Source organism: Capra hircus, chromosome 7, assembly GCF_001704415.2.
Source record: "Capra hircus breed San Clemente chromosome 7, ASM170441v1, whole genome shotgun sequence".
NCBI lineage: Eukaryota > Metazoa > Chordata > Mammalia > Artiodactyla > Bovidae > Capra > Capra hircus.
Window position 1 is genome coordinate 102,930,178 of NC_030814.1, and position 26,897 is coordinate 102,957,074.

At 53.5% G+C, this 26,897-nt stretch overlaps 3 protein-coding genes across 8 annotated transcripts; 2 read left to right on the forward strand and 1 right to left on the reverse strand.

The window, feature by feature from the left end:
* Nucleotides 82-9,128, reverse strand: USHBP1 (USH1 protein network component harmonin binding protein 1). 3 transcript variants are annotated; one of them, XM_005682130.3, is made up of 12 exons: nucleotides 8,594-9,128; nucleotides 8,351-8,499; nucleotides 7,704-8,127; nucleotides 4,605-4,730; nucleotides 4,294-4,430; nucleotides 3,968-4,108; nucleotides 3,506-3,679; nucleotides 2,634-2,883; nucleotides 1,792-2,013; nucleotides 924-1,030; nucleotides 599-721; nucleotides 82-319 (listed from the first exon to the last, which is right to left on the reverse strand). In XM_005682130.3, the coding sequence occupies exons 1-12, from the start codon at nucleotides 8,645-8,647 to the stop codon at nucleotides 118-120; spliced, it is 2,109 nt and encodes a 702-aa protein (XP_005682187.2). In that variant the 5' UTR covers nucleotides 8,648-9,128; the 3' UTR covers nucleotides 82-117. The 3 variants fall into 3 exon arrangements, with proteins under 3 accessions (XP_005682187.2, XP_005682188.2, XP_005682189.2); XM_005682131.3 differs by having other exon boundaries at nucleotides 82-342; XM_005682132.3 differs by lacking the exon at nucleotides 8,351-8,499.
* Nucleotides 14,094-19,960, forward strand: BABAM1 (BRISC and BRCA1 A complex member 1). Of its 4 annotated transcripts, none has more exons than XM_018051372.1 (10): nucleotides 14,094-14,207; nucleotides 14,587-14,699; nucleotides 15,039-15,390; nucleotides 15,989-16,047; nucleotides 16,614-16,734; nucleotides 16,818-16,896; nucleotides 17,178-17,202; nucleotides 18,122-18,251; nucleotides 18,430-18,516; nucleotides 19,470-19,960. In XM_018051372.1, the coding sequence occupies exons 3-10, from the start codon at nucleotides 15,097-15,099 to the stop codon at nucleotides 19,671-19,673; spliced, it is 999 nt and encodes a 332-aa protein (XP_017906861.1). In that variant the 5' UTR covers nucleotides 14,094-14,207; nucleotides 14,587-14,699; nucleotides 15,039-15,096; the 3' UTR covers nucleotides 19,674-19,960. The 4 variants fall into 4 exon arrangements, with proteins under 4 accessions (XP_017906861.1, XP_017906860.1, XP_013820469.2 ...); XM_018051371.1 differs by having other exon boundaries at nucleotides 14,587-14,683; XM_018051373.1 differs by having other exon boundaries at nucleotides 14,109-14,207; nucleotides 14,593-14,683.
* On the forward strand, nucleotides 20,997-26,467 carry ANKLE1 (ankyrin repeat and LEM domain containing 1). The gene is made up of 9 exons (XM_018051374.1): nucleotides 20,997-21,232; nucleotides 21,315-21,467; nucleotides 21,879-21,984; nucleotides 22,100-22,247; nucleotides 22,480-23,217; nucleotides 23,346-23,523; nucleotides 24,237-24,396; nucleotides 24,498-24,627; nucleotides 24,888-26,467. Exons 1-9 carry the CDS (start codon nucleotides 21,000-21,002, stop codon nucleotides 25,046-25,048), a joined length of 2,007 nt encoding a protein of 668 aa, XP_017906863.1. The 5' UTR covers nucleotides 20,997-20,999; the 3' UTR covers nucleotides 25,049-26,467.

Here is a 26,897-nt window from a genome sequence, read left to right on the forward strand (position 1 = left end):
AAACCCCAGACATTCAGGTATATCAGCCCTCATCACCCAGAACATGCCTCAACATGCAAAGTCATACCACATGACACAATGTCACTCCAGAACAGTTTATGATGTGACCTATCACAACTATCTGGCACGTCCAGACATGGCCAGCGGAGGGCCTAGAGAAAGGTCTCCCCAGGCCGGGAAGGCGGGCAGGGAAGTCTGGACCTCCCCAGGGCCCTTGCGGCGGCTTCTAGCACTGCCAGCTCCTCTGCCTGTCGGGCTTCCATCAGTGCCATCTGCTGCTCCAGCTTCCGCCGTTGCTCTTCCTGCTTCCGGTGGGCACCTCGGAAGGCCATGACCAAGGTGCTGAAGGGAGAAGGAGGCTGAGCCAGGAAACAGCCCCCCATTCCACCCAAGACAAGGGCTATGTCCTCCCAGCCCCAGACAGGAAGTCTTTGAGACTGAGTCTCCTGGGGGTCCCAGCATCACTCAGCAGGGGCTGACACACATCAGGCCCCAGAGGAGGTGTGGAATGGATTGAACCTGCCCCCCGCCTTACAGGGGGGTAGCTGTGGCCCAGAAAGAGCCAGGGATGCCTCTGAGGTTACACAGAGAGACCTACCTGTGAGCTTTGCATAAATCACTGTTCAGCTCAGTACTCTGAGCACGTCTGGCTCGTTCCTTCCGAGCCACCTCTTCTAGCTTCTCCAGCAGAGCCTGCAGCTGTTCCCGCAGGCCCAGAGCCCTGGTTCAAGGGTGGAGAGAGAGGAGCTCACAGACATAGCCCCTCCTGTCTGCCTTCCCCACTCCCACCCATCTGCCCAAGATGTTTCCATGTGAATACAGCTGTACACCCAGTCCTCCACTGTACACAACACCCCAGTGGGCTCTCACATATTACCCCCACCCAGGCCACACATACCCCAGCACAGTACCCAGGCACACACCGAGTGAGTGACGCTGACAGTTCCTGGGTCAGTTCTTCTGGGTGCTGCACTTTGCTCACTTGGCCCCCATCAATACCCCTGCTGCCACCAGGGAGAGCAGGAGGACCCTGAGGGAGGCAGGAGGGAGGCAGAAGGGAGGGGAGTGACATTGACCTAGGCTGAGAGTGTGTTCAGCCCAAGCTGAACTCTGAAGTCATCACAGACTATGGTGGCTACAGTCCCTGCGCTTACAGAGCCCCCAGTCTTATGAGATACCCCAATAAGGATACAGGTGTTCCCTAACAAGGGAAATAAATAATCTCATTTTCAGGCAGTTCACGGGGACTTCCCAGAGGAGGTGATGTCTGAGCTCAGACCTGTAGGAAGTCAAGGACTTAGATAAAGAAGAAAGCGACTGGTGTTCCTGGCAGGGGCGTAGCACTTAGAAAGGCATGGAGGTAGAAGAGATGATTCAAAGGAGGGTTCCAGAAGCCTCTAAGGCTTTAAACCAGAGGATAGATATGATTAGACAGTAGGGGCAAGAAGGAAAGCCTCAGGGAGTAAGCTGGAGCCAAAATTTAGGAAAATATGAAGCATGACCTGGAGCTGTTGGAGTGGTGAACGGAGAGCATGAATAGCCTGGAGGTAGGAAGTAGAAGGGACAGGTGTGAGTGGAAGACACTAAATCCCTTGGGGCTTATTGGGCTCAATACTCTCAAAGAAAGAAACTCTGAAGTACAAGCGTGAATTTTCACATGCATTTTTACCATTCAACTCCTTCTTTTGGTGCAGAAATGGAAACTGAGGCCCAAAGGAGGCTAGGATTAACCAGGACCACATATCCAGTAGTATACTGCTATCCCTACTGGGCCAAGGCAGGGTCACTCACCTGGGACCACTCCTCTTCATCTCCACTGCTCCCACCTCCGCTGCTGTCTCCACCACTGCTGTTGGCCCCGCCAGTCCGAAGCTGCGCCCGCTCCCAGCGCAGCTGCTCCAGCAGGAGCACGTGGGCTGGGCCCTGGGCTCGGAGGGCAGCCTCCCGCAGTTCCAGAGCCCGCTTTTCCCGCCGCACCAGCTGTAGCCGCAGCATCAGGTCCGCCAGAGTCTCCTGAGAGACCAAGGAGAGGGTAGAAAATGCGCCTTGAAGGTCAACCGCTGAGAAAACTGAGCCTCTAGGAGGTGCCCACTGAGGGCTCCTCAGGCAAGAATCCTAACCCTGACCTTGATCTTGCATGATAGGAAAAATCCTTCCATAAAAACTACAGCTGTAGAAATAGCCATTCAGAGAGAGCAAGTGTCTTAGACGAGTAGCAACTCAATGGTAGCATCTGGAGTTTCTCCAAATTCAGAACCTCAGCTCTTTCATGCGTGTGATAGCTGCTCAGTCATGTCTGACCCTTTTGCAACCCCATGAATTGTAGCCCGCCAGGCGCCTCTGTTCATGGAATTTTCCAGGCAAGACTACTGGAGTGGGGTACCATTCCCTTCTCCAGGGGATCTTCCCGACCCAGGGATCGAACTCGTGTCTCCTGCACTGACAGGCGGATTCTTTACCTCCTGAGTCACCAGAGAAGCCCCCAGCTCTTTCACGCCAGGTCACAAATTTCAAACAATATCCAGCAAAACTCTCCCTTACTACTTGGTCCCCTAATCGCATCTCACTCAGACTCAGCACAGGATTTGGTCCCACCAGGAAAGATCGACACAGTGACCGCAGCCCATGTGTACCCGTGTGGCCGCCAGGTCCTGCTGGATCTGCGTCTTCTCCATCCGGGGCAGGGCTGGGCCAGGCTGGGCCCCCAGAATGGCCTGCACCATGGCTTCTGCGTGGGGCACGGTAGATATGGGCACCCAGGTAGAGCCAGGCTCAGGGGGAATCTTCACCAGAGCACGGCGTTCCTGGAGACGCTGAACATAGCCCTGGAGCTGGGACGCCACCTCCTGTGATGTGGGCTTATCCACGCTGCTGCCTTCGGTACTACAGGAGACAGGAGAGGCCTGTGTGAACTCTGCTCAGCATGGCTACGCTAACTTCACGGCAATCCTGGTGCGCTTTGTCATCTTCCATCTTACTGACCATGATGGTTCCTTCCAAGGCCGTCTGTGGTAGGCATGGTCAGACTAACATGGTGGGCACCACAACGTAAACCCAAACGGGCAACATCAGCCCGCCGATGATCATTCATCAGGGATGAATGAACACCACCATGCCAATGGGTACAGTCACTCACAGCATCACAGGGAAGCCATCACACCAACTCAATGAGCACCATTGCTCAGCCTGCCAACCCTGTTACGCAGCATCATGGCAACCCCTATGGGTACCAGCATCATGCCAACCCCATTAAGCACCGTCATACCACCTGATCAGTGGGCACCACCAGCCATCTTCATGCCACCCTGGTGGGTCCTATCCCACCCCCAATGGCTGTAACCACCACGTCAACTTTGCTGAGTAGAAAACAGCCAACTCTGGCAGGCCTAATGCCAATCTCAGGAGCCACGCCAGCCCGCAATATAGGGCCAGTTCTGGGAGCCCCATTCTGCACCCAGAGCCCCACTCACTGGCCCACCCAGTCCCCGGGGGCTCCCAAGGGCACCTTGGACATGGATCCTGCAGTGTCACTCCATCCATGGCAGCCTTCTCTTGGACTAGGAGCCTCTGAGCTTCCTTCTCAGCTGCCTCCAAGTCACCCACGAAGGCTTCTTTTCCAGCTCCTGAGTCTGCCTCCCGGAGAGCGAGTAAGGCTCCATACGCCTCCTCACAGTGTTCACTGTGGGACAGCAGTTCTGAGCACCCCAGCATACCCATCCTGTTGCGTAGGTGACACTCCCACTTGCCCCTGGATCTGTCACTCCTCCTCCTAACCCCAACCCTGGGAGTTTGTAAATTCCTTTGGCACCCTGGGACGAAAACTGCCTTAAGTTAATTTCCACGGCAAGGGCAAATACTTTTCTGAGAGGGCTCCGTCTCTCTCTGGGAAGTAGGACTATCCTTTGAGGATGTCCATGTCCTTCCCAGGCAGTAGAAAGCATGTGAATCATGGCTGGGGTGCACTGACCTATACTGCAAGGCTAGACGCAGCGCAGTGGCCTCAGCCTCCCGCTGGCCCAGCCGCATGCTGAGGCTCTCACACCGGCCCTTGTTCTCCTGGAGCACAGCTGACAGCAGGCGGTTGAAGCATTTGAGTTTCTCAATGTTCCTGCCTCCGCAGGTGGGGGAAGAGGGAAAAGTGAGTGACTCTGAAGGGCAGTTAGGACACCACTGATTTCCCCACCCCATCCCCACCTTCCCCACCCCACCCCCACTCCAGCTCCAGACTCCTGGCTTTATATCCCAGCTGGGCGGCACCAGCGCCCTTATGAGCCCAGCATCTGTGACTCTTACCCTCGGAGTCGCTCCATCTGGGCTTCCATGATGTGCATCTCAGGAGCAAGGGGCTGGGTTGGGAGAGACCCAAGCATCTGGGTGCTGGAATCACTCTGCAGGCGCCGGAGCAGGGGGTGAGCCCGGGAGAAGGGATCCTGTCGAAAAGAGGTGACTTGATTCACTCAGAATTTTCACTGAGAGCCCAGCATTAGGATTTAGGCCTTCTCCCATCCCCGAAACTATTGGATCACATGACCAGGATTTGAGTCTCATGGCCCCAAACCCTAAGGATCTGAAACAGACCATGGTTTTTAGCTTCACACACTCACCTGTGAGCCCCAGGTCTCTCCATCAGCCCCAGAGCTGCTGGAACCACTACCTGAGCCACCTGCTTGGTCACAGGAAGGAGGTGGAAAGGGCTCCAGCCTCAGCAGGGAATCCTGCAGCTCCTGGACCTGTGGGGAAATGGGGAATGTAAGGCTGGGGTGGCTCCAACCACCTGCCATTCTTCCCTAAGACCTGTTCTTGGAGCAGTGGCAAGAGAACTGGCTGGAAGGTAGGACCCCCCAGATTCTCATCCTGCCAAATAGCTTCTTGTACAACCTTGGGCAAGTCATTCAGCCATGACTTGTTGGTCAGCCATTCAGTCATGCAGTCCCTGAATCAAGACTTCTCTTTCCAGATGTCCAACAGGTTCATGAAAAGATGCTCACCATCACTAATCTTTGCCTGCGTGCCTGCTCAGTCACTTCAGTCGTGTCTGACTCTTTGCAACCCTATGGACTGTAGCCTGCCAGGCTCCTCTGGCATGAGAGTCCATGGGATTCTCCAGGCAAAAAAAAAAAAGAAAAAATACTGGAGTGGGTTGCCATGCTCTCCTCCAGGGGATCTTCCCGACCCAGAGATCGAGCCCATGTCTGTTGTGGCTCCTGCACTGCAGGCAGATTCTTGACTGCTGAGCCACTGGGGGAACCTCACTAATCCTTAGGAAAATGCAGTCAAAACCACAATGAGATACCACCTCACATCGGTTAGAATGGCAAGCATCAAAAAGCCAAGAAAGGGACTTCGCTGGCAGCCTAGTGCTTAGGACTCCACCCTTCCACTGCAGGAGGCAGGGGTGTGATTACTGGCCAGGGGAACTAAGATCTTGCATGCCTTGCTGAATGGCGAGGCCAAAAAAGAATGCAAAAGATAAGTGTAGGCGAAGATGTTAAGAAAAGGGAACCTTCGTGCACCGTTGTTGAGAATGTAGATGGGTACAATCATTACGGAAAAAAGTATGGCAGTTCCTCAAAAAAGTCAAAATAGAACGACTATATGATACAGCAATTCCATTTCTGGGTATTTCTCTGAAGGAAACCAAAATGCTAACTTGAAAAGACATCGGCACCCGCACGTTCACTGGAGCACTATTTACAAGAGCCAAGACGCAGAAGCAACCTAAGTGTCCACGGATGGATGAATGGATAAGATGTGGTAAGTGTATTTATAGAATGAAATATTATTCATCTGTAAAAAAGGAATCTTGCCATTTGGGACAATATAGAAGGACCTTAGGGCCAGGAGCCGCAGAAGATGTGGGTTCGATCCCTTGGAGGAGGAAATGGCAACCCACTCCAGTATTCTTGCCTGGAGAATTCCATGGACAGAGGAACCTAATGGGCTACAGTCCATGGGGTCGCAAAGAGTTGGACACAACTGAAATGACTTAGCACGCACACAGAGGGACCTTGAAGGCACTATGCTAAGTGAAATAAGTCAGCCAGATAAAGACAAATAGGACATGATCTCACTTATATGTGGAGTCTAAAATAAAACCAGGGAGTTCCATGGTGGTCTAGTGGTTGGGACTTGGTGCTTTCACTGCTGTGGCCTGGGGTTCAACCCATGGTCGGGAACTGAGATCCCACAAGCCACACAGCAGGGCACAGATAGATGATAGGTTCAAATTTTTCAAAATTGAACTCACAGATACAGGGAACATGTTGGTGGTTGCCAGAGTTGGGGGAAGGGGTCAGGGAAGTAAAATTTTTTTAAAAAAGACTTTTCTTTCCCTGCTGAAAAATGGGCTCCACTCCTTGCGCTGGGCTTCTGCAGCCCAGGTCTCACCATCTGTGTCCCTCCTACCCTGACATCACCTGGGCTCTGGACTCGGACATAAAACTGGCCCTTTAATGGCCCCATGTGGGTGGCTCATAGCATCTTGAGCTGATTAAGGCCTAAGAGCTCTGGTCTCCCTTCCTCCAAACCCACCCCTCCCACAGGCTCCCTGTGTCTCACTTCCAGTCTCTAAGGCTCCCAATCCAGGTCTCGTCCTCAGCCCCTCTCTAGCTTTCACATCCCACCTGCCAGCTCCATCTTCAGCATCCCCCCAAAACTGCCGGGTTCTCACCGTCTCCACAACGTTGCCACCTCCTGGATCGCCAAGATTCCACCTTCTCCCTCCACAAGCTGTTCCTCCCAAAGTCGCCAGAGGGCGCCTGTGAGCACCTGCATCAGGTCTCCATCCTTGTTTGCTCAGAGCCTTCCGTGCCTTCCACCTCACTCAGAGCAAAAGTTCAAATCCTCCTTGAGGCCCACAAGGCCCTCGGGGATCTGCTCCCATTACCTCGGCACCCTGGTCTCCTCCTGCTCAGCCCCATACTGGCCTCCTCACTGTTTCCTGAACACACTAATCACACTCCAACCTCCAGCCTTTGCGTATATTGTTCTTTTTGCCTAAAATGCTCTTCCCCGGTTCCTTACATGTTTCCTCCCTTGCCTCCTTGTGGTCTTTACTCAAGTGTCATTTCTTCAATGGGCCTCTCTGATCCTCTTAACTAAAGTTGCAAGGGATCTTTGTCTCTTTGGGGTTGCCGACAAAGGTCCGTATAGTCAAGCTATGGTTTTTCCAGTAGTCAATTATGGATGTGAGAGTTGGACCATAAAGAAAGCTGAACGCCAAAGAATTGATGCTTTTGAACTGTGGTGTTGGAAAAGACTCTTGAGAATTCCTTGGACAGCAAGGAGATCAAACCAGTCAATCCTAAAAGAAATCAGCCCTGCCTACTCATTGGAAGGACGGATGCTGAAGTTGAAGCTCCAATACTTTGGCCACCTGATACAAAGAGCCGACTCATTGGAAACGACCCTGATGCTGGGAAAGACTGGAAGGCAGGAGGAGAAGAGGGTGACAGAGGATGAGAGGGTTAGATAGCATCACCAACTCAATGGACATAAGTTTGAGCAAACTCTGGGAGATGGTGAAAGACAGAGAAGCCTGGCATGCTGCAGGCTGCTGGACATGAGTGAGCAACTGAACATCGGCAAGGCAAGTCAAAGCTCCAAAAAACTCTTCACAAATGAACAAATGATTCAATGTGTCTTATGCCAGGCCTGCCTCCCTCCCACCAGGGATCCCTGGGAGGCAGCCCTGCCCAACTCACCTCTCTCTGCAGCATCTCCTTCTCAGCCTGTAAGGCCTGCAGGGAGTTCTGTGTGCGGATCAGCTCATCCTCCCGGCTGCCCAAGGCCAAACGCAGCCAGGCATTCCTTTCAGCCAATCGGGCTGCCTCCCGCTGGCAGCTCCCAGCCCCCTCCTGCTCCAAGCAGGGCTTTGGTGCCCCCTCGCTTCCGTCCTTTGCCTCCACTGGCCCAGGACAGTTTGGGGGCCGGTGGCGCCAGGCAGCAACGGCTGCTTCCAGAGAGCTCAGCGCTTGCTGGAGAGTCTGAAATACATCAGGTCCAGAGGGGACGCTCTCCCCGTCCTGCAGGGCTGTCTCTGGGGCCTGGTGGGTTTCCTCACGGGGCCGCCCCTCAGGGGCTGGGGCTGGTCCCCTGCTAGAGTCCCCATCAACTTCTTTGTCAGTCCTGTGAAGAGGTGAGAGATGGAAATTTCTGGAAATGGGGTCATTTGGGGTAGCTAACACACAGAGGGTTTGTAACAAGGCTGGGACTACAGGGCCTTGAAAGTCAGGCCAAGGGCAATGGGACCCATGGCATGTGTGTGAGTCGGGGAGGGACATAAACCCATCTCTGAGTGGGAAAGAGGTGCCAGGCCTGCAGTGGGGGACACAGACAAAGTGGGCCTTACCTGCTCTCCAAGCCCTGCTCTTTGGCCTCCACCTCAGGGGCCAACAGTTCCACCTTGGTGCTATCTTGAGATGCCACAGGGCCCGGCTCAGAGCTCCCACTGGCTGCCTCAGCCTCCTCTGAACTCTCTGCCACAGGGTCCAGCTCACCCTGCAAATGATCCCCAGGGCTGAGCTCTGAGCCAAGCAGATCTGGGTGCTGGAGTCTTGCAGGGTTGGGTGTGGCAGGGAGGGGGAACACTTACGGGCAGAGCATGTCTCCCTCGCCGGCTTCGGGGCCGTGTGGCCCTGGCACTCATTGTTATCCAGAAATCAGTGTCTTCTGAATCCTCCTTTATCCTCACCCGCTAAAACCACAACCTGACTTCAGTTCAAAGCAAATGACAACCTTAATTTCGTTTTCTGTGAAATGGGCATTGATTTCACTTCTCCAAAAGGATCTTGAGTTATCAATGTAGATTTGGCACATTTGAATGCCTCCCTTGATGGTCAGCTCACTACCTCTCAAGGTTGCCCTGACCTCTTCCTTCTTTTCCGTCTCCTTGATTTTCCTCTCTCTCTTTGCTCCCCTCCCTCCCCTATCCGGGCTTGGGAGGAGGAGTTCAACAGTCCTCTCTCCTCCTCAGGGCTCTCCTGAACCAGAGATTCTAATCCTGGGATTTGGTTCCCTCAGGCCGCTCTACTTCCCTATCCTCCTGGGGGGTACCTTGGTCCGAAAACCAAGTCCCAGGACATTCTTGGAGTCACTCTGGCCACTGCCCGCTCAAGCTCGGGCTGGCCGAGGCCAGCCTGGGAGGGGCCGGGAAACAGGAAGCCCCCTCCCCGGCCATGTGACCTGTTATTGTGTACTTTCTTCCTCAAGGGCAGCGACTTCCTCTAGCCCCAGCAACAGGACACATGGCCAGCTCCCGACATGTCAGCCCCTCCTCGCCTCTGCTTCCCGGGCCGAGGCTCCTCCAACTCTGACCCTTAGATTTGATTTCTTGGAAGCTAGAGTGCCACTCTGGGCTGATGCTCTCCACCTGGCTTCCCTATGAACTTCTTTCCTCTGACTGTCCCTTCACTGTGAGAGTTCGCGTTCCACTTCAAGTCACGGACAGACCTGGGGTTGGGACCCCTCAGCAAGCGATGAGCCTCAGCACATGAGCCTCAGTTTCTTTGTCTCCCTTCAGTCTCACGGGAGGTTTTTGTTTCAAAACAAAAACAATTTTCTGCACGATAGCTGATTTACAATGTTGCGTTAGTTTCAGGTATGCAGCAAAGGTTTTTCTTTTTATTTCTTTCTTTTAGAATATTACAAACTCTTTTTTATTCTTTCTCAGGTTCCTTCCATCATAGGATTACAAGATACTGAATATAATTCCCCGTGCCTTATGTAGATCCTCGTTGTTTATTGTATATAGTGCGTACCTGTTCATCTCAAACTCCTAATTTATCTCTCCCCCGCTTCCCCTTTGGTAACTATAAATTTGCTTTCTTATGTCTGTGAGTCTATTTCTGTTTTGTAAATAAGATCATTTGTATCGTTTTCCCCCAAAATTTAACTGCACATCTTGTATTTTATTTTTAAATTAAAAAAAAATTTTATTTATTTATTTATGGCTATGTTGGGTCTTCCGGAGAAGGCAATGGCAGCCCACTCCAGTACTCTTGTCTGGAAAATCCCATGGATGGAGGAGCCTGGTGGGCTGCAGTCCATGGGGTCGCTAAGAGTCGGGCACGACTGAGCGATTTCACTTCCACTTTTTACTTTCATGCATTGGAGAAGGAAATGGCAGCCCACTCCAGTGTTCTTGCCTGGAGAATCCCAGGGACGGGGGAGCCTGGTGGGCTGCCGTCTATGGGGTCGCACAGAGTCGGACACGACTGAAGTGACTTAGCAGCAGCAGCATGCTGGCTTTTCACTGCTGCGTCAACTTTTTCCTCTAGTTGTGGTGAGCGGGGATACTCTCTACTCGGGGTGAGTGGGCTTCTCATGGCCATGGCTGCTCTTGTTGCGGAGCAGTTTTGAGGCACACAGGCTTCAGTAGTTGCAGCACGTGAGCTCAGAAGTTGTGGCTCCTGGGCTCCAGAGCACAGGCTCAGCCGCTGTGGAGCATGGGCTCAGTTGCTCCATGGCACGTCGATCTTCCTGGGCCAGAGACTGAACCAATGTCCTCTGCATCGACAGGCAGATTCTTTACCACTGAGCCTCCAGGGAAGCCTTGTATCATTTTCTAAGATTCCACATGTAAGTGATAGCCCTGGTGGAGGACATGGCAACCCACTCCAGTATTCTTGTCTGGAAAATCCCATGACAGAGGAGCCTGGTGGGCTACAATCCATGGGGTCACAAAGCGTCAGACACAACTGAGGGACTAGACAGCAGTATAAGTGATATCACATATTTGTCTTTGTCTGGCTCGCTTCATGTAGTGTGATAATCTCCAGGTCCATGTATGTTGCTGCAAATTTCATTCTGTTTTGTGGTTCAGTAATATTCCAGTATATATACACACACACATATATATATATACATGTATATGTTCAGTTCAGTTCAGTTCAGTCGCTCAGTCGTGTCCGACTCTTTGCGACCCCATGAATCGCAGCACGCCAGGCCTCCCTGTCCATCACCAACTCCCGGAGTTCACTCAGACTCACGTCCATCGAGTCTGTGATGCCATCCAGCCATCTCATCCTGGGTTGTCCCCTTCTCCTCTTGCCCCCAATCCCTCCCAGCATCAGAGTCTTTTCCAAGGAGTCAACTCTTCGCATGAGGTGGCCAAAGTACTGGAGCTTCAGCTTTAGCATTTCTTCCAAAGAAATCCCAGGGTTGATCTCCTTTAGAATGGACTGGTTGGATCTCCTTGCAGTCCAAGGGACCCTCAAGAAGTCTTCTCCAACACCACAGTTCAAAAGCATCAATTCTTCGGCACTCAGCCTTCTTCACAGTCCAACTCTCACATCCATACATGACCACAGGAAAAACCATAGCCTTGACTAGATGGACCTTAGTCGGCAAAGTAATGTCTCTGCTTTTGAATATACTATCTAGGTTGGTCATAACTTTTCTTCCAAGGAGTAAGCGTCTTTTAATTTCATGGCTGCAGTCACCATCTGCAGTGATTTTGGAGCCCCCAAAAATAAAGTCTGACACTGTTTCTACTGTTTCCCCATCTATTTCCCATGAAGTGATGGGACCGGATGCCATGATCTTCGTTTTCTGAATGTTGAGCTTTAAGCCAACTTTTTCACTCTCCTCTTTCATTTCATCAAGAGGATTTTTAGCTCCTCTTCACTTTCTGCCATAAGGGTGGTGTCATCTGCATATCTGAGGTTATTGATATTTCTCCCGGCAATCTTGATTCCAGCTTCTGGTTCTTCCAGTCCAGCGTTTCTCATGATGTACTCTGCATAGAAGTTAAATAAGCAGGGTGACATTATACAGCCTTGACGTACTGCTTTTCCTATTTGGAACCAGTCTGTTGTTCCATGTCCAGTTCTAATTGTTGCTTCCTGACTTGCATACAGATTTCTCAAGAGGCAGGTTAGGTGGTCTGGTATTCCCATCTCTTTCAGAATTTTCCATAGTTTATTGTGATCCACACAGTCAAAGGCTTTGGCATAGTCAATGAAGCAGAAATAGATGTTTTTCTGGAACTCTCTTGCTTTTTCCATGATCCAGCAGATGTTGGCAATTTGATCTCTGGTTCCTCTGCCTTTTCTAAAACCAGCTTGAACATCAGGGAGTTCACGGTTCACATATTGCTGAAGTCTGGCTTGGAGAATTTTGAGCATTACTTTACTAGCATATGAGATGAGTGCAATTGTGCGCTGGTTTGAGCATTCTTTGGCATTGCCTTCCTTTGGGATTGGAATGAAAACTGACCTTTTCCAGTCCTGTGGCCACTGCTGAGTTTTCCAAACTTGCTGGCATATTGAGTGCAGCACTTTCACAGCATCATCTTTCAGGATTTGAAACAGCTCCACTGGAATTCCATCACCTCCACTAGCTTTGTTCGTAGTGATGCTTTCTAAGGCCCACTTGGTTTCACATTCCAGGATGTCTGGCTCTAGACATATACGTGCTTAGTCGACTACTCAGTCACGTCTGACTCTTTGTGACCCCTTGGACTGTAGCCCGGCAGGCTCCTCTGTCCATGGGGATTCTCCTGGCAAGAATACTGGAGTGGGTTGCCATAACCTCCTCATACACATACATATACACACATATATACACACATGTATATATGGATATACACCAGAGTTATGGAAGTTTTGACAACCAATTTGCATATGGTCAGGCACCATCAGAGACCTGAATCATAAGGCACCCTCCTTGCTCCCTACTGCCTCTCTGACCGCCCCATCTCTGCTTCCTCTGTTCCTCCTCCATAAATGCTGAATTCCTCAGATCCCAGATAATTCCTGCATCCTGCTCATTTTTCCTGCATCCACCTCGAAAGGGCCTCTTCCTCATCTCCATCCATAGTCAGAGCTCAAGCCTCTCCTTCCCAACGTGGATGTGAGCCCACCTCCACTCCCTTCCCCACCCAGGACCCAGAGACAGAGATCTCACTGTTCACTTCCCTGGCTCATAGACCCTCCACGGCTCCCCATTGCCCTTGGGAAACATTTCATCCTCTTCAGCCTGGCATTCAAGGTCTTTAATAAAATTATGCCTGCAGGTGGCACCAATGTGTACTCCCGTCTCTAGCCACGATAATCTCTTCCATGAACAACTGAAGCTTCTTAATTCCCTCACATCCTGGTGCTTTTGGCCATGCCTTAACCTTTGCCTGAAACACCGCTTCCTTCCTCGTGCATTTGATGTAAACCGTGCATAGCCTGTGGTAGTCTGAACCTTTCTGGTTCCACTGACAGACTCTACGAGGCTGAATCTTCCTGCCTCCGTGCCCCCAAAGGTCGTAGCGAGAGAAGCTGGCAATTTTCTGACTTGAGGGTGAACATTAAAATTCTCACTCTTAGCCTCTGCTCCAGCCACATTAGCCGATGAGAGACTTTCACAGCTCCAAGGCTCCTCAAAACCTACAGACCGTTGCCCAGGCAGTTCCTTCTGCCTGGAATGACCTTACCCCTCTTGTTTTTTCAGCAGATTCTCCATCCTTCAAGGTTCATTTTACACAGCCCCTCCGGACTCTCTTTGAACCGGAGCTTAGCTGATGTGGGCAGGCTTAACAGATTTTAACAAGAAACTGAGGCTCAATTTTTAGGCGGTTACGGAGCTGAGGGGAGAAGTGTGCATGAAGAAAAGAAGGATGGCTTGAAATAGTTCTGGCTTGGTATATTTTAAATTTTTGCAAATATCTGTAAAATAATTGGGAGGGGCCTTGGGTTCTGGACCACGCCCACCTCTGCCGCAAAATCCCCTCACTGAGGTTAGGTCAAGTCCATCAATCACCAGTCAGCCCCGCCTCTTCTAAATCCCGCCCAATTCAGCTCCACTTTATTTAATCACACGGTAAACTAGGTCTTCTCCATTTTTCTGAGCCTTTCTCATTGTAAATCCTACTCCACTCTGCCTCGATTCAGCCTATCACGTTAGAAGGGCTGACCACCGTAATCAGAATCGGCCAGAAACATAAAAGCTCCTCCTTGTCTCACCTTAGCCAATCGTATTCCAGATCCCGCCCCACTCGACTCCCACTCCAGCCTATCACAATCCAAACCCCGCCTCCTAGCACAGTCTCAACCTATCAGCTTCCAAGGCTCTCGTCCCATTCATCTCTCCGCTCGGCTTTTGCCCGCTGAACTACACTTCCCAGTAGGTTTGACGGCCGCGCCGCCCTTCTTCCGGCTGCTAAAGATGGCGGCTTCCTAGCGGGTCAGCGGATGAGTAGGAAGGAGGCTCAGGCAACGGTGAGCAGAAATTGGGTGGTGAAAACGTGCGGGATCCGTCCTTAAAGGCCCAACTTCCTTAGCCCCAGAAATTCAGCCCCTCACTTGCTCTGAGGCTTCCTCCTTCAGCCCCAGTTTCTCCTGCAGTCTAGCCTCCATCTCTCTTGCTGCAGCGATGCTTTCCTTAGAGATTATGGGGTCTGCAAGGCGCTCAGAGATCATCCCCGGCAGCCCTCACCCGTTGCCCAGACAGGCAAACTGTTCCGCTGGCGCCCCGTTTTTCCGCAAAGGCATTGTAACACCCGGATCTCCTCTCCAGTGTGCAGACACCGCCTAAGCAGTCACTACGGAGGGGAGAACCCTAGAAGTTTGTATCCTTTATTCACCAAGACATTTTCAGTTTCAGGTGACAGAACCTCCAACCCAGTCTGGCTTAAGCAAGAAAGGGAATTTAGGCATAGCTGGATCCGGGCGCTGAGAAGTCTTTCATTTTCTGAGTGAGCATCACTTCAGGCAAGCTCTCTTTCCCCTCTTGGAAGCAAGAGAAGCTCCTAGCAGCTTTGGACTTGTAACCTCCCAGGACTGCAGTTCGGAACTGCCCCTCTCTGGCGTGTTCTGGGTCATGTCCTCATCTCTGAGCCATTCACAGCCCTAGCCAAAATGGGGAGAGAAGGGGTTAGCTCTACGAAAAAAAAGGGGAGGCTGTTATCTCAAGTCAGAGTGGATGCTGGGTTGATAAGTGTAAAAGGCACCCATCATACAGATGGGGAAACCGAGTCCCTGAGCAGAGTGACTTATTGTCAGGAAGCGACTTATGACCTGTTCTGCCCAGTAACCAAATGCTTTTAAAAGCCCTAAGGAAAGGATCCTGGCTTCCCTCATCCCTGCTGCATCCAGCCAGTCCAGAGCCATGGAGATAGCAGAGCCCAGCTGTCCCACAGAAGAGGAGGAGGAAGAGGAGGAGGAAGAGGAGCAGTCAGCTGAGCCCAGGCCCCGCACTCGCTCCAATCCTGAGGGGGCTGAGGACCGGGCACTGGGGGCCCAGACCAGTGTGGGCAGCCGCAGTGAGGGTGAGGGCGAGGCGGCCAGTGCTGATGACGGGACCGCCAACCCTCCAGGAGCCGGTCCCAAGCCGTGGCAGGTGCCTCCACCAGCCCCAGAGGTCCAGGTGCGGACCCCAAGGGTCAACTGTCCAGAGAAAGTGGTAAGTGAGGGGCTTGGCCTGTGGCTTTGAGATGTTAGGGAACCTTGGGTTAAATGTCATTCTTTAGGATTCACTCTGGAAAACAGTCCCTTTTTATTAGTGTCCTAGGGCAGCTGGGCTTCCCAAGTGGCTCAGTGGTAAAGAATCCACCTGCTAGTGCAGGAGACGCTGGTTCAGTCCATGGGTCAGGAAGATCCCCCGGAGAAGGGCATGGTAACTCACTCCAGTGTTCTTACATGGGGGATCCGATGGACAGAGGAGCCTGGAGGGCTACAGTCCATGGGCTCGTAAAGAGCTGGACACAACTGAAGTGGATTCAGTAGCCCTACGGCATGTGGGATCTGAGTTCCTTGACCAGGGGTCAAACCTTTGTCTGCTGCATTGGAAGGCAGATTCTTAACCACTGGACCCCCAGGGAAGTCCCTCAACTGCCTCCTTCTAGAGTGGATGGCTTGGCTGGGAACTGGGAGTCATCATATAGCCTTCTCCCATAGGGCTGCTTGGAGAGGGCTGGCAGAGTGGCATGGGGGCCTGCAGGGACATTTAGTTGCCAGGTACTGCTGGTCACAGCTCTCACTAGCCTCCAGATTTGTTGCAGATCATCTGCCTGGACCTGTCAGAGGAAATGGCGCTGCCAAAGCTTGAGTCATTCAATGGGTAAGCGGGGTTTTTTGGGGGCTGGAGTTTGCCACCATGGCTGGGAGGAGCCCAGCCCCCAAAATGCAGGGTTGTTTCTCTGAGACTAACTCTTGGGTCCTGGAGGGATTGGAGAGTAACCGTGATAATTGGTAATGTTACAGCTGCAGCCCACTGGGGTTCTGTTCTCAGCACTTGAGAGCTGTCACACTCCACCCATGTCACAGCCATGACTCAGAAACTCCAAGATTGTCCAAGGCCTCCTGGCAGATGGGCAGAGCCAGATTCAGAGCGAGGCCTGGCTGACTCCAAAGTCCTGGCCTGTGAGCAGCTGAGTCTCATTGGGGTCAGGCAGCAGGGCCTGAGCACAAGCTTACCTCCCCTTCCCTGGCATTCCTGATGACCCATGACTGAGCCAAGGTGGGGTACCTCCTTTGGATCAGATGTGAGGCCCAGGCTGGCCAGAGGGACCCATTCAGTGAGGGCAAGAGCTGGAGAGAGTCACCTGGGCTGGGTTTGCGGCTGGGCTCTACCGCCTGCCCGGCTGCATGACCTGGACCTTAACCACCGCCTCACTCTCACCCCAGCTCCAAAACCAACGCCCTCAATGTCTCCCAGAAAATGATCGAGATGTTTGTGCGGACAAAACACAAAATTGACAAGAGCCACGAATTTGCGCTGGTGGTGGTGAACGATGACACTGCCTGGGTGAGGCTGGGGGGCAAGACTGGTTCCGCTGGGGTCCCCCAGGGGTGAGAGAGCACCTCACTGAGTTTCAGTCTTCCCTGCAGCTGTCTGGCCTGACCTCGGACCCCCGCGAACTCTGCAGCTGCCTCTACGACCTGGAAACAGCTTCATGTTCCACCTTTAGTATCCTTTCCATGGAGGGAGGAGAATGGCCCCAGTCCTGAGGGAAAGGGGGGCTTTGAGCCACTAAGGGCTTTCAGGTCATCTGATGCCAGGCCCCTAGTTGATGATCTGTGCTGAGGGAAAGCAAGCTCAGAGAGGGCAAGTGACTGGAACAGGGTCACATAGCGTGTCTCCTGGCAACAGGCTCAGAGGCACCTGTACTCTCCCAGCCTCTGGAGGAGGGAAACCACCCACTTCTGTCTACCCATGCACTGCTCTGCTCTCCTTAGCATTCCCGCCAGATCTGGAAGGTCTCTTCAGCCTCATGTAAGTCCCCCAAGGGGAATTTATTACTCACCTTTAACGAGAAGAACCCCTTCTGGGTAAAAGCTCCGAACAGCCCAGAAATAGTCCTTTCAGGAGGCCAAAAGGCTTCCTTTCTCACCCTTTCTCCCTGGAACAATTGCTCACTTACCTGTCTGAAAGCATTTTTGCAAAAGAGGTTCTCTTTCACATCTTGCCCTCTGTGTTACTTTCTTTTTTCCCCTTCAGATCTATTTATTTATGTTTTTACTTTTGGCTGTGCTGGGTCTTGGCTTTCTCCAGTTGCAGTGAGCGGGCTTCTCATTGCGGGGGCGTCTCTTGCTCCAGAGCACAAGCTCTAGTGCACAGGCTTTAGAAGTTGCAGCACGTGGGCACAGTGGTTGCAGCTTGTGGGCTCTGTAGTTGCGGCACTTGGGTATAGTTGCTCTGTGGCATGTTGGATCTTCCCAGACCAGGGATCCAGCCAGTGTCCCTTGTAATGCAAGGCAGATTCTTAACATCTGGACCACCAAGGAAATTCCTCTGGGTTATATTCTGACAGCCCAGTGGTCCGCCACTACTTTGTTTTAACTGTACAGCAGCAAACTTTTTCTTTAAAGGGCTAGATAGGAAACATTTTTGGCTTTGTGGGCCATATCGTCACTGTTGTGGTGACCAGACTCTGCCGTTGTAATCCGAGCAAGCTCTGGCTTTGGGGGTCAGCAAAACCTCTGATGGAACAGGAGAGGTCAGGCAGAAAGGTGAAGCTGGGAAGGTGCCAGGGCAGAGGGAACAGCATGGGGAAAGGCTCAGAGGCAACAGTGAGGTTGGGAGGGGTCAGGTGGAACCTCACATACCCAGTGAGGAGCTGGGCTCTCCTGGGGGGATGAGAAGGGTGGGCCACCAGGGTGTACTCTGACCCTCCCTCCTTCCTGCTGCACAGCCAGCAGAAGACCGAGCTGCCAGTCACGGAGAACGTGCAGACGATCCCGCCGCCCTATGTGGTCCGAACCATCCTGGTCTATAGCCGTCCACCCTGCCAGCCCCAGTTCTCCCTGACAGAGCCCATGAAGGTGAGACCCGGGAGAAGGAAGGATGCCTGCAGCCAGCACGATGGTGGTTAGATACTAGGAGGGACTTCCTGACCACAGGTGCTGGGGTACCTAGAATCAGGTTCTCAGAATCTAGAGATTGTGGTCATGGGGCCATGGGGTGACCCTAGTCCTGAAGGCTACCTGTCTTCCCCTGCAGAAAATGTTCCAGTGCCCGTATTTCTTCTTTGATGTTGTTTACATCCACAACGGCGCTGACGAGAAGGAGGAGGAAATGAGCTGGAAGGTGAGAGGCCACCGTGAGTGTGGGCGGCAGGTGGATGTATGTGGGAGGTCTGTGAACCCACCTGCCCCAGCCCTAAGGGAAAGGAGGCCCTTTTCACTAAGGGCCTTCAGGGCATCTGATGCTAACCCCCTAGATTATGATCTGTGGTGAGGAAAAGCAGGCTCAGAGAGGGCAAGAAACCAGGCCAGGGTCACACAGCTTGTCTCAGGCATAGTGGTGCCCAGCAACAGGCTCAGAGGTACCTGTACTCTAATGGGGTCCGGAGGAGGGAAGCCACCTGCCCTGCCCACTCATGCACTACTCTGCCATTAGCCTTTTCCTTACCATTCCTGGCCCTTCTAGATCATGGTCAGTCAGATTCCAACATTTCCCACTTGTCTGCAGTGAACTAATGGGGCTGTTGGGACAGTGGCCCAGGAGCATGTAGGGTCCTATCCACCTCATCCCCAACATCCCCTGCTTCTCTCTCTTCCTGCTTTTTCTGGCTCTGTGCCCTCTGCCTGGAGCATGCTTCCCTCCCTGCCTCGCCAGGCTCTGCTGGTCCTTTGCATTCCAGCCCTGAACTAGTTGTGGCATCCCCAGTTGGCCGCTTATCTCTCTGAGCCTCACTTGACCCAACCGTGAGCAGAGGGGGTTGAACCCAGCTCCTACTTATATGTCAGTACCCAAACTGGAAGTCCCTACTCTGAGAAGCCTTCCCTGCTCCTGTGGGTAGATCAGCGTCAGGGGGCTGGGGGTCATGTGCTTCTCCAGACTAGGGGCTCCAGCTCTGAGACCTCTTGGGGTGAGTGGGTGGCAGGAAATGTTTGCTGAATGTGGGAATAGTTTCTGCCTGGCAAACTCCTCTTTACCCTTCAGAACCCATCCCTGCGGCCCCTCCTGGGAGGCCCTCCAAGACAGGGAGGGCTTGTCAGCAGAACATCTGCATGAACAGCCCTTCCTTGGCTCCACAGGACATGTTTGCCTTCATGGGAAGCCTGGATACCAAGGGTACCAGTTATAAGTACGAAGTGGCGCTGGCTGGGCCAGCCCTGGAGCTTCACAACTGTATGGCCAAGCTGCTGGCTCACCCACTGCAGCGGCCTTGCCAAAGCCATGCCTCCTACAGCCTACTGGAGGAGGACGATGAAGCCACTGAGGTGGAGGCCACTGTCTGAACCATCCCTGTGCATCCAACCTTCTTGTACAATGAAACCCTTGGCATTGAATGCTCTTTCTCAGACTGGGCTCCTTGGGACCCCCAGAGGGGGTTCTAAGAAGTATCTGAGGCACCTGGGCAGCCCTGAAGGAACCCTAAGATTCCAGGAAGCATCCCAGGGACTCTAGACACCCAGTCCCCATGTTTCCCAGCCCACATCCCACTCCCAAGTTTTTCAGTTGTAAGTTTTGGTGTGCTTTGTGTGTTTTTGTCATCAGAATAAAAATCTGAGACTCCCAAACCCAAGTCCACTGTTCATTGAAATCTTTTCGGTTGCAAGTGACAGAAAACCCACCCACTGAACTGAAAGGAGAATGGCTAGGTTCTTGTAGATAAAAAGCTAAGATGCAGCTTTAGGCTTGGCTGTATCCGGGTGCTCTGACATTGCTTTGGGGAGAGCTGAAACACCCTGCATGGTTGGTTTTCAGTGTGCCCTGCTTTCCTCCCAATATGTGGAAAGGGGTAGTACGGCTGAGCACTCTGCAAGTCCCAGCCCAGGTGAAGTGAGGGCTCTCACTGCAGCCCCTATGACAGGTCTTGCTTGGGTCAGTCATGGACCAGAACTGTGGAATGCTCTCATTGGCCAGGCCTCGCTCAAGCCTCTCTGGGAAGAGAGGTTTATAGTTCCATCAAGAAATAGTGTGGGTGCTCCCCAGAGGAAGGGAAACATATAACACATCCATCACTCAACTTAATCTTCCTGGATAATGAGCAGTTGTGGGGGAAAAAATTTTTTTACCAGCTAGATTTTCTCAGTTTCATATAAAACGAAAATAGCTTTATCAAGAAACAGCTTTACTTTCCCAGGAGCATTTACTGGGCACCTGTGTGCCAGGCTCCTCTTTCAACTTAACACCAGCCTGGAAGGGGTTATTCTCCCATCCTGCATATAGAGAAACTAACACCCTAAGAGGCCCAGGGCTCCAAAGTAATGGACTTCAGACTCCGCAGGGCTGAAAACGGGCGACGCAGAGCCTCCGCAGGCAGTAGCTACTAATTGAAACCGTACATACGGTCAGGGCTGCGTGCGCCTCGGCAGAGGGTTCCGGAAGACTCAGTACCCTGCGGGCACCACCCGGTCCCGGGGATCGTAGCTCCACCCCCTCCAACAGGGTGTGTTCTTGTTTACACCGTTTTGAGAGATAAGGGCACACATGGCGACCTCCACCCTCCCGGGCCCTTATCGGAGGCCCCAAACGTTATTTGGCCCTGAGCAAACATCACTTGGCCCTGGGCACTACTTGGTGTCGCGGGCTCGGACCAGCACTAAAGCTCCCGACCCTCGATGTGGGCGACAATGCGGCGCCGGTCAGCCTGGCTGGGGTCGCTGCACTGCACCAAGGCGCGGAGAAGGGAGCCGAGGGGCGGAGCGGCGCGTGCGCACAAGGGCGCCGCGGGAAGTTGGAAAGCGGCAGGCGGCGCGACCAGGTGGCTGCCCCAAGGGGACAGCCGGGGCATGGGCCCGGCTGTAGGTCTGGCGCGGCGGCTGCGGACGGCGCTGCAGGAGGAGGAGTTGCGGTGAGGGCAGGGCCTGGGTGGGCGGGCCAGGGGTGGGGGTAGGGGGCGAGTGCCACGGTCCACTCTGACCCTCTGTCCCTAGGACTGTGGAGGAGTTGCTGCGCCGTGGTGCCGACCCCAATCTGGTACTCGAGGATGGCGCGGCGGCCATGCACCTGGCGGCCAGAGCCCAGCACCTGCGGAGTCTGTGTTGCCTCGAGGCCCTGCTGCGCCGAGGCGGGGACCCCAACGCGCGGTGAGGCCGAGTGTGGGCTCGGGGAAGGTCTTCCGTGAACGAGAGCTGTCTCCCGAGTACAAGGACCAGACCTGGGAGTCCTGAAGAGGGCGTCTAAGGATGCGAATTCAATCCCCGGCGGCGGAGCTTAGGGGATCTGGGGAGGGATCTTGAGGGTCCCAGGGCAGAGGCAGGGTACCAGACCCAGGGTAGGGTATGAGATTGCGCCGGGGTCAAAATGGGAATCGAAGTTTCAGATCCGGCGGCAGAAGCTCTAGAGTCAGAGAGCAGAGGTTTGGGTCCCAGCCCGAGGGCGCAGGTTCGAAGGGTGGCATCTCAGGCTGGAGGGCGGAGATGGAGGGCTGAGAGTCAGGGCTTCCGGAGCAGGAGACGGAGATGCTTCACTGACCCCCTTCTCCGCTCCTGCCCTAGATCGGCCGAGGCACTGACACCGCTGCATGTGGCCGCTGCTTGGGGCTGCCGCCGGGGCCTGGAGCTGCTGCTGAGCCAGGGAGCAGATCCCGCTCTCCGCGACCAGGTAGGGGGCCCCATCGCAGTCTGTAGCCAGGCAAACCCAGAGGGAGGGAAAGAGGAAAGGAAAGGAGGAAGAGAGGGAGGGAAGGGGGCGCCCCCTACTGACCGCACCCCTGCAGGACGGATTCCTGCCTCTGGACCTGGCGGAGCAGCAGGGGCACCAGAACTGTGCCCGCGTGCTTCGGGAGCTGGAGACTCGGACCAGGATCCCAGCCCGGCGGACCTGGAAAGGCTCCCGGAAGCCAGAACCCGAACCAGAGCCTGGAGGTGAGTGGTATCTGGGCGGCTGGGAGTGGTTAGCCTCTGATATAACTTTGCAGATCTCTGTGTCTAATGCCCAGGGTTTCACCACCAGCCTCTCTGGTCAGTCTCTCTGCCTCTTACTCGCTCCTTCCTCTTTGTGATTGCAGCTACCTGTTTCTTTCTGATCTGACATTGATCTTTGCCTCTCACTTCCTCTTTCCCTCCTTTCTGACTTCCCTCTTACCCTCTGCTCCAGGCCCAGGCCCTTGTGAAAAGGGGCTGGATACCAGCCCCTCCGGTCCTCCTAACGTGATGCTGAACTCTACAACACTGGGCACAGGTGACAGCAAGGACGTGAGCCTGGAGGCTGGCCCTGGACCCCCTGGCCTGCTCGCCCACCCTGAGACTGCTGATACAGATGGTGGATTGGAGTCCCCCTTGGGGCGCTGGGACTGCAGCTCGGTGACCTCCTTTGTCACCGCTGTTGAGGCCTCAGGAGCTGAGGACCTAACTGGCCACACCTCCCCCTGGGCTGGTGTCCGACTTTCCCAGAGGGTGCCAAGATCTTTGGGTACCCTACAGCTGGCACATCAACCCCTCCTGGAGGACAGGGAGGCAGAACTAAATGCCCATCTGCAGGCCCTGACTCTGACCTTGCCAGATGATTCCCCCTCCCCTAAGTTCTTCCCAGACAGGAGCCCAACCCATAGTCCCCCTTGGGAACCGCTGCCTGGACCTTCTGACACCCACATCCCAAGAGAGGACCAGCTATCCCCCGACAGTGACTTGGCTGCCCTCTGGCTGACAGAGGATGATGCAAGCGCCACAGTGGGCAGGGACCCCAGCCCCTCTGATCAGTGTCCACCAGACCCTCCCATGTCTGACCTGGAGCTGCTGCAAGGGCTCCGGGCGCTTGGCAAGAGCCCAGGTCCCATCACGTCCTTCACCCGACCACACTACCTCCGACGGCTGAAAGAAGCCCAGGCTGCTCCTAGTGAGTATCCAGAGTTCAAGGAGTCTCCGGGAATCTTCCAAGATCCCTTGGCTCTGAGTGCAACCTACTTCTTCGTCTCTGGGAACCACCCTTTCCTTTGTCTTTCTTGACCCAGTTTCCCTTCCCAGGCCCAGACTTTTCAGGGCACAGCCCAGAGCTGGTCGAAGCCCTGCGGACAGGCTGTATCCCAGATGCCCAAGCCGATGAAGATGCACTTGCCCAGCAGTTCGAACGGCCAGACCCCACCAGACGGTGGCGGGAGGGGGTTGTGAAGTCCAGCTTCACGTATCTGCTGCTGGACCCCAGGTACCTGGAGCAGGAATGACTCAGAAGTGGGAGCTGGAACATTCTGAGATTGGTTCTTATCTGCTCTGTGTCTTTTCTTTTTTTTAAGTTTATTTTTGGCTACACTGGGTCCTCTTTGCTGCAGGCGGGCTTTCTCTATTGGTGGCAAGCCAGGGCTACTCTCCATTGCGGCGCGCAGGCTTCTCGTGGCGGTGGACTCTCTTCTTGTAGAGCACAGGCTCTAGGCACAAGGGCTGCAGTAGTTGAAGCATGCAGGCTCAATAGTTGGGGACGTGTGGGCTCTAGGGCATGCGACTTCAGTAGTTGGGGCACACAAGCTCAGGAGTTGTGGCTCACAGGCCCTAGAGCTTGTAGGCTTCAGTAGCTGTGGTCCCCAGGATTAGTTGCTCCGCAGCATGTGGAATCTTCCCAGACCAGGAATCAAACCCGTGTCCATGTCCCCTGCATTGGCAGGTAGATTCTTATCTGCCGCATTAGAGGGAAGTCCTGCTGTGTGTCTTTAGGAAGGGGACTGGCCCGGTCATCAGCTTCTTTATCAATGAAAGGCAGTTGGATCCACTTCAAGCTGCTGAGTGTCCTCGGGGATTAGCTACCCACCCTGCCTTTTATAAAAGGGGTCACTGGCGTGGGTTCAGTTTGCTCTGTGTCATTAAGGACTATCTCTGGGGCAACTCTCGTCACTTTTCCCTCTCTGAGCCATCTACCTCATCTAGGAAGACTCAGGACCTGCCAGCCCGAGCCTTCTCACTGACCCTGGCTGAATGCCTTCGGATTTTTGTCCAGGCCATCTTCTACGTGGGCAAGGGAACACGGGCCCGGCCAGACGTTCATCTCTGGGAGGCCCTTAACCACCGAAGACGGCCAGGAAAACAGGTATGAGGATAAGTAGCAGGTTTGTGGCAGGGGTGGCCCAGCTAGGGGCAGGTAGAGGGAATTGTGGGGCAAACCTCTGACCCTGCCCTGGCTCCCCCCAGGCCTGTCCCAAGGTACGCCGGATCTTGGACATTTGGGCCACTGGTCGTGGCGTTGTTTCCCTGCACTGCTTCCAGCATGTGGTCCCTGCAGAGGCTTACACTCGAGAAGCATGTCTTGTGGATGCTCTAGGTAGGTGCCTGGCTTGTGGGGTAGGGGTGGAGTCATAGGAAGGGCATTTGATCTACTAATTCCCTGACCCCTTCCCCATCACAGCTGTCCATTCAGCCAATGAGCAATTATTGAGCACCAACTATGTACCAGCATGTACACATATTTTACTCCATTGGTTTATCCCTGCTTGAGGGCAGTGCCCAGTGGGTTCCCTGGCACAAACTTCTGCCAGCGGTTCCCGGAGGCTGCCTTCATGACCTTATTCCTAATCTCCCCAGGAATCCAGATGCTGACTAACCAGAAGCAAGGACACTGCTATGGAGTGGTGGCGGACTGGCCCCCCACCCGGCGCCGCCGCTTGGGGGTCCATCTGTTGCATCGTGCCCTCCTTGTCTTCGTGGCTGAGGGTGAACGAGAGCTACGGCCCCAGGACATCTAGGCTTGTGCCTGAGCACTAGGGAATTGGCCATTTAACCTAAGTAGAGATCAGGGTGTTTGAATGTTTCAGCTGCCCCTGCATTGAGAGCAGCCCACACCCCCACCCCACAACTCCAGCTCCAGAAGGCTGGTAAGGGAGCAGCAAGACAGATCTCCTCCTTGGGGTAAGGGAGGACTTTATTACAGATGGAACTGCTGGACAGGGAGTGAGCTCCCTGTCATGAGAGGAGAATAAGGGGATGTAGGAGGAGAACAAGTAGACCAGAAGGTTCTTTGGAACATGGTACTTTGAAACATGTCAGTGCTTTGGCAGTTTGGTCCTATCTGGGCAAACAAGTGACCATTTTGATCTCCCTGATACAGAGGACCCACGGTGTGGGTTGTGCTGGGGGTTCCTGAGCTGCATGCAGGAAATCTGCCCAGCTCAAGAGTCAAGTTTTGCTGCTTCCCAGTTGTGGGACGGACCAGTAATTTCTCTGTCTGAGCCTCAATTTCCTAAGTTGTACACAATGAGGAAAGTGCAAAATTCTACCTCAGGGGGTCATTGAGGGAATCAGATTAAACCGTCGAGGGGTAAAGTGTTTGGCTCTGAGCCCTCCTGACCCAGAGATGACTTTGCAGCCCAGGTGGAAAGTTTCTGGTGGAACGGGTTTGAGAGGGTATGCAGGATGTTCCTGAGGGGTGTGTTGTGTGTTGAGGGGGTAGGTAGAGCTGGAGATTCATTGGAAGGACTGATGCTGAAGCTGAAACTCCAATACTTTGGCCACCTGATGTGAAGAACTGACTCATTGGAAAAGATCCTGATATTGGGAAAGATTGAAGGCAGGAGAGGGAACGACAGAGGATGAGAGGGTTGGATGGCATCACTGATTCTATGGACGTGAATTTGAGCAAGCTCCGGGAGTTGGTGATGGACAGGGAAGCCTGGCGTGCTGCAGTCCATGGGGTCACAAAGAGTCGGACACAACTGAGCGACTGAACTGAACTGAACTGAGAGGTGGAGAAGTCGTCGCAGTGTGGGTGTGAGACACCAGCCCTCCTTGGGATCGCTGTGTGACTGGAACCTCCTGGCGCTGCTTCTCTGAATCTGTGTCTTCAACTATAAAATGAGATTAACCTCGACTTTACACAAAGAGCTTCAGTAAATGCCAAGCTACTATCCTGGGGGGGTATTGGCCAGGTCATTTAAATTTTCCAGAAGTGATCCGCTGCCTCATTGGGTTCATCACCTGCCTATCATTGTGGCTCTGCCAACCAGGCCCTGCATGGGGGCGGGGTAAGCATCCATCTGCCTCCTGGCCTCCACTGCTAAGCCCATGGCTACTCTGGTTATTGTAATAATTAAGACTACCTACCTCTGGCATGAGCCTGGGCTCTACTTTTTCAACCGAACTGATGACATCTCTGAGTGCCCCTTTAAAACAGCATGTCATGTCCCAAGAATACACAGAAAGAATCCAAAGACGTCCCTCCCCACCCTCCCCCCAGAAAATTCCAGAAGAGATGGAATTTGTCTAATGCAGTGTATCCCGACCTTGGCCCTACTGATTTTAAGGCCAAGTTGCTCCTTACACTGGGGCCATCCTGTGTTCTGTAGTGTGTCAGGCAGCATTTCCGGGATTAACACACAAGATGCCAGGAACATCTCCCCCCAAGTTGTGGTCATCAAAAATATCTCCAGAATTTACCGACTAACAACAATGCCCCCGTGAAGACCCCAATTTAAGCTAAAGGTGGGCTTGCAAACCAGAGGGGAAAGGATCAAAGGTGCAGCAACTGAGGTGACCAGTCTCTCCTCCCACCGCCCGCACAAACTCAGGTAAGCCTAGATATACATACACTATTAGAAT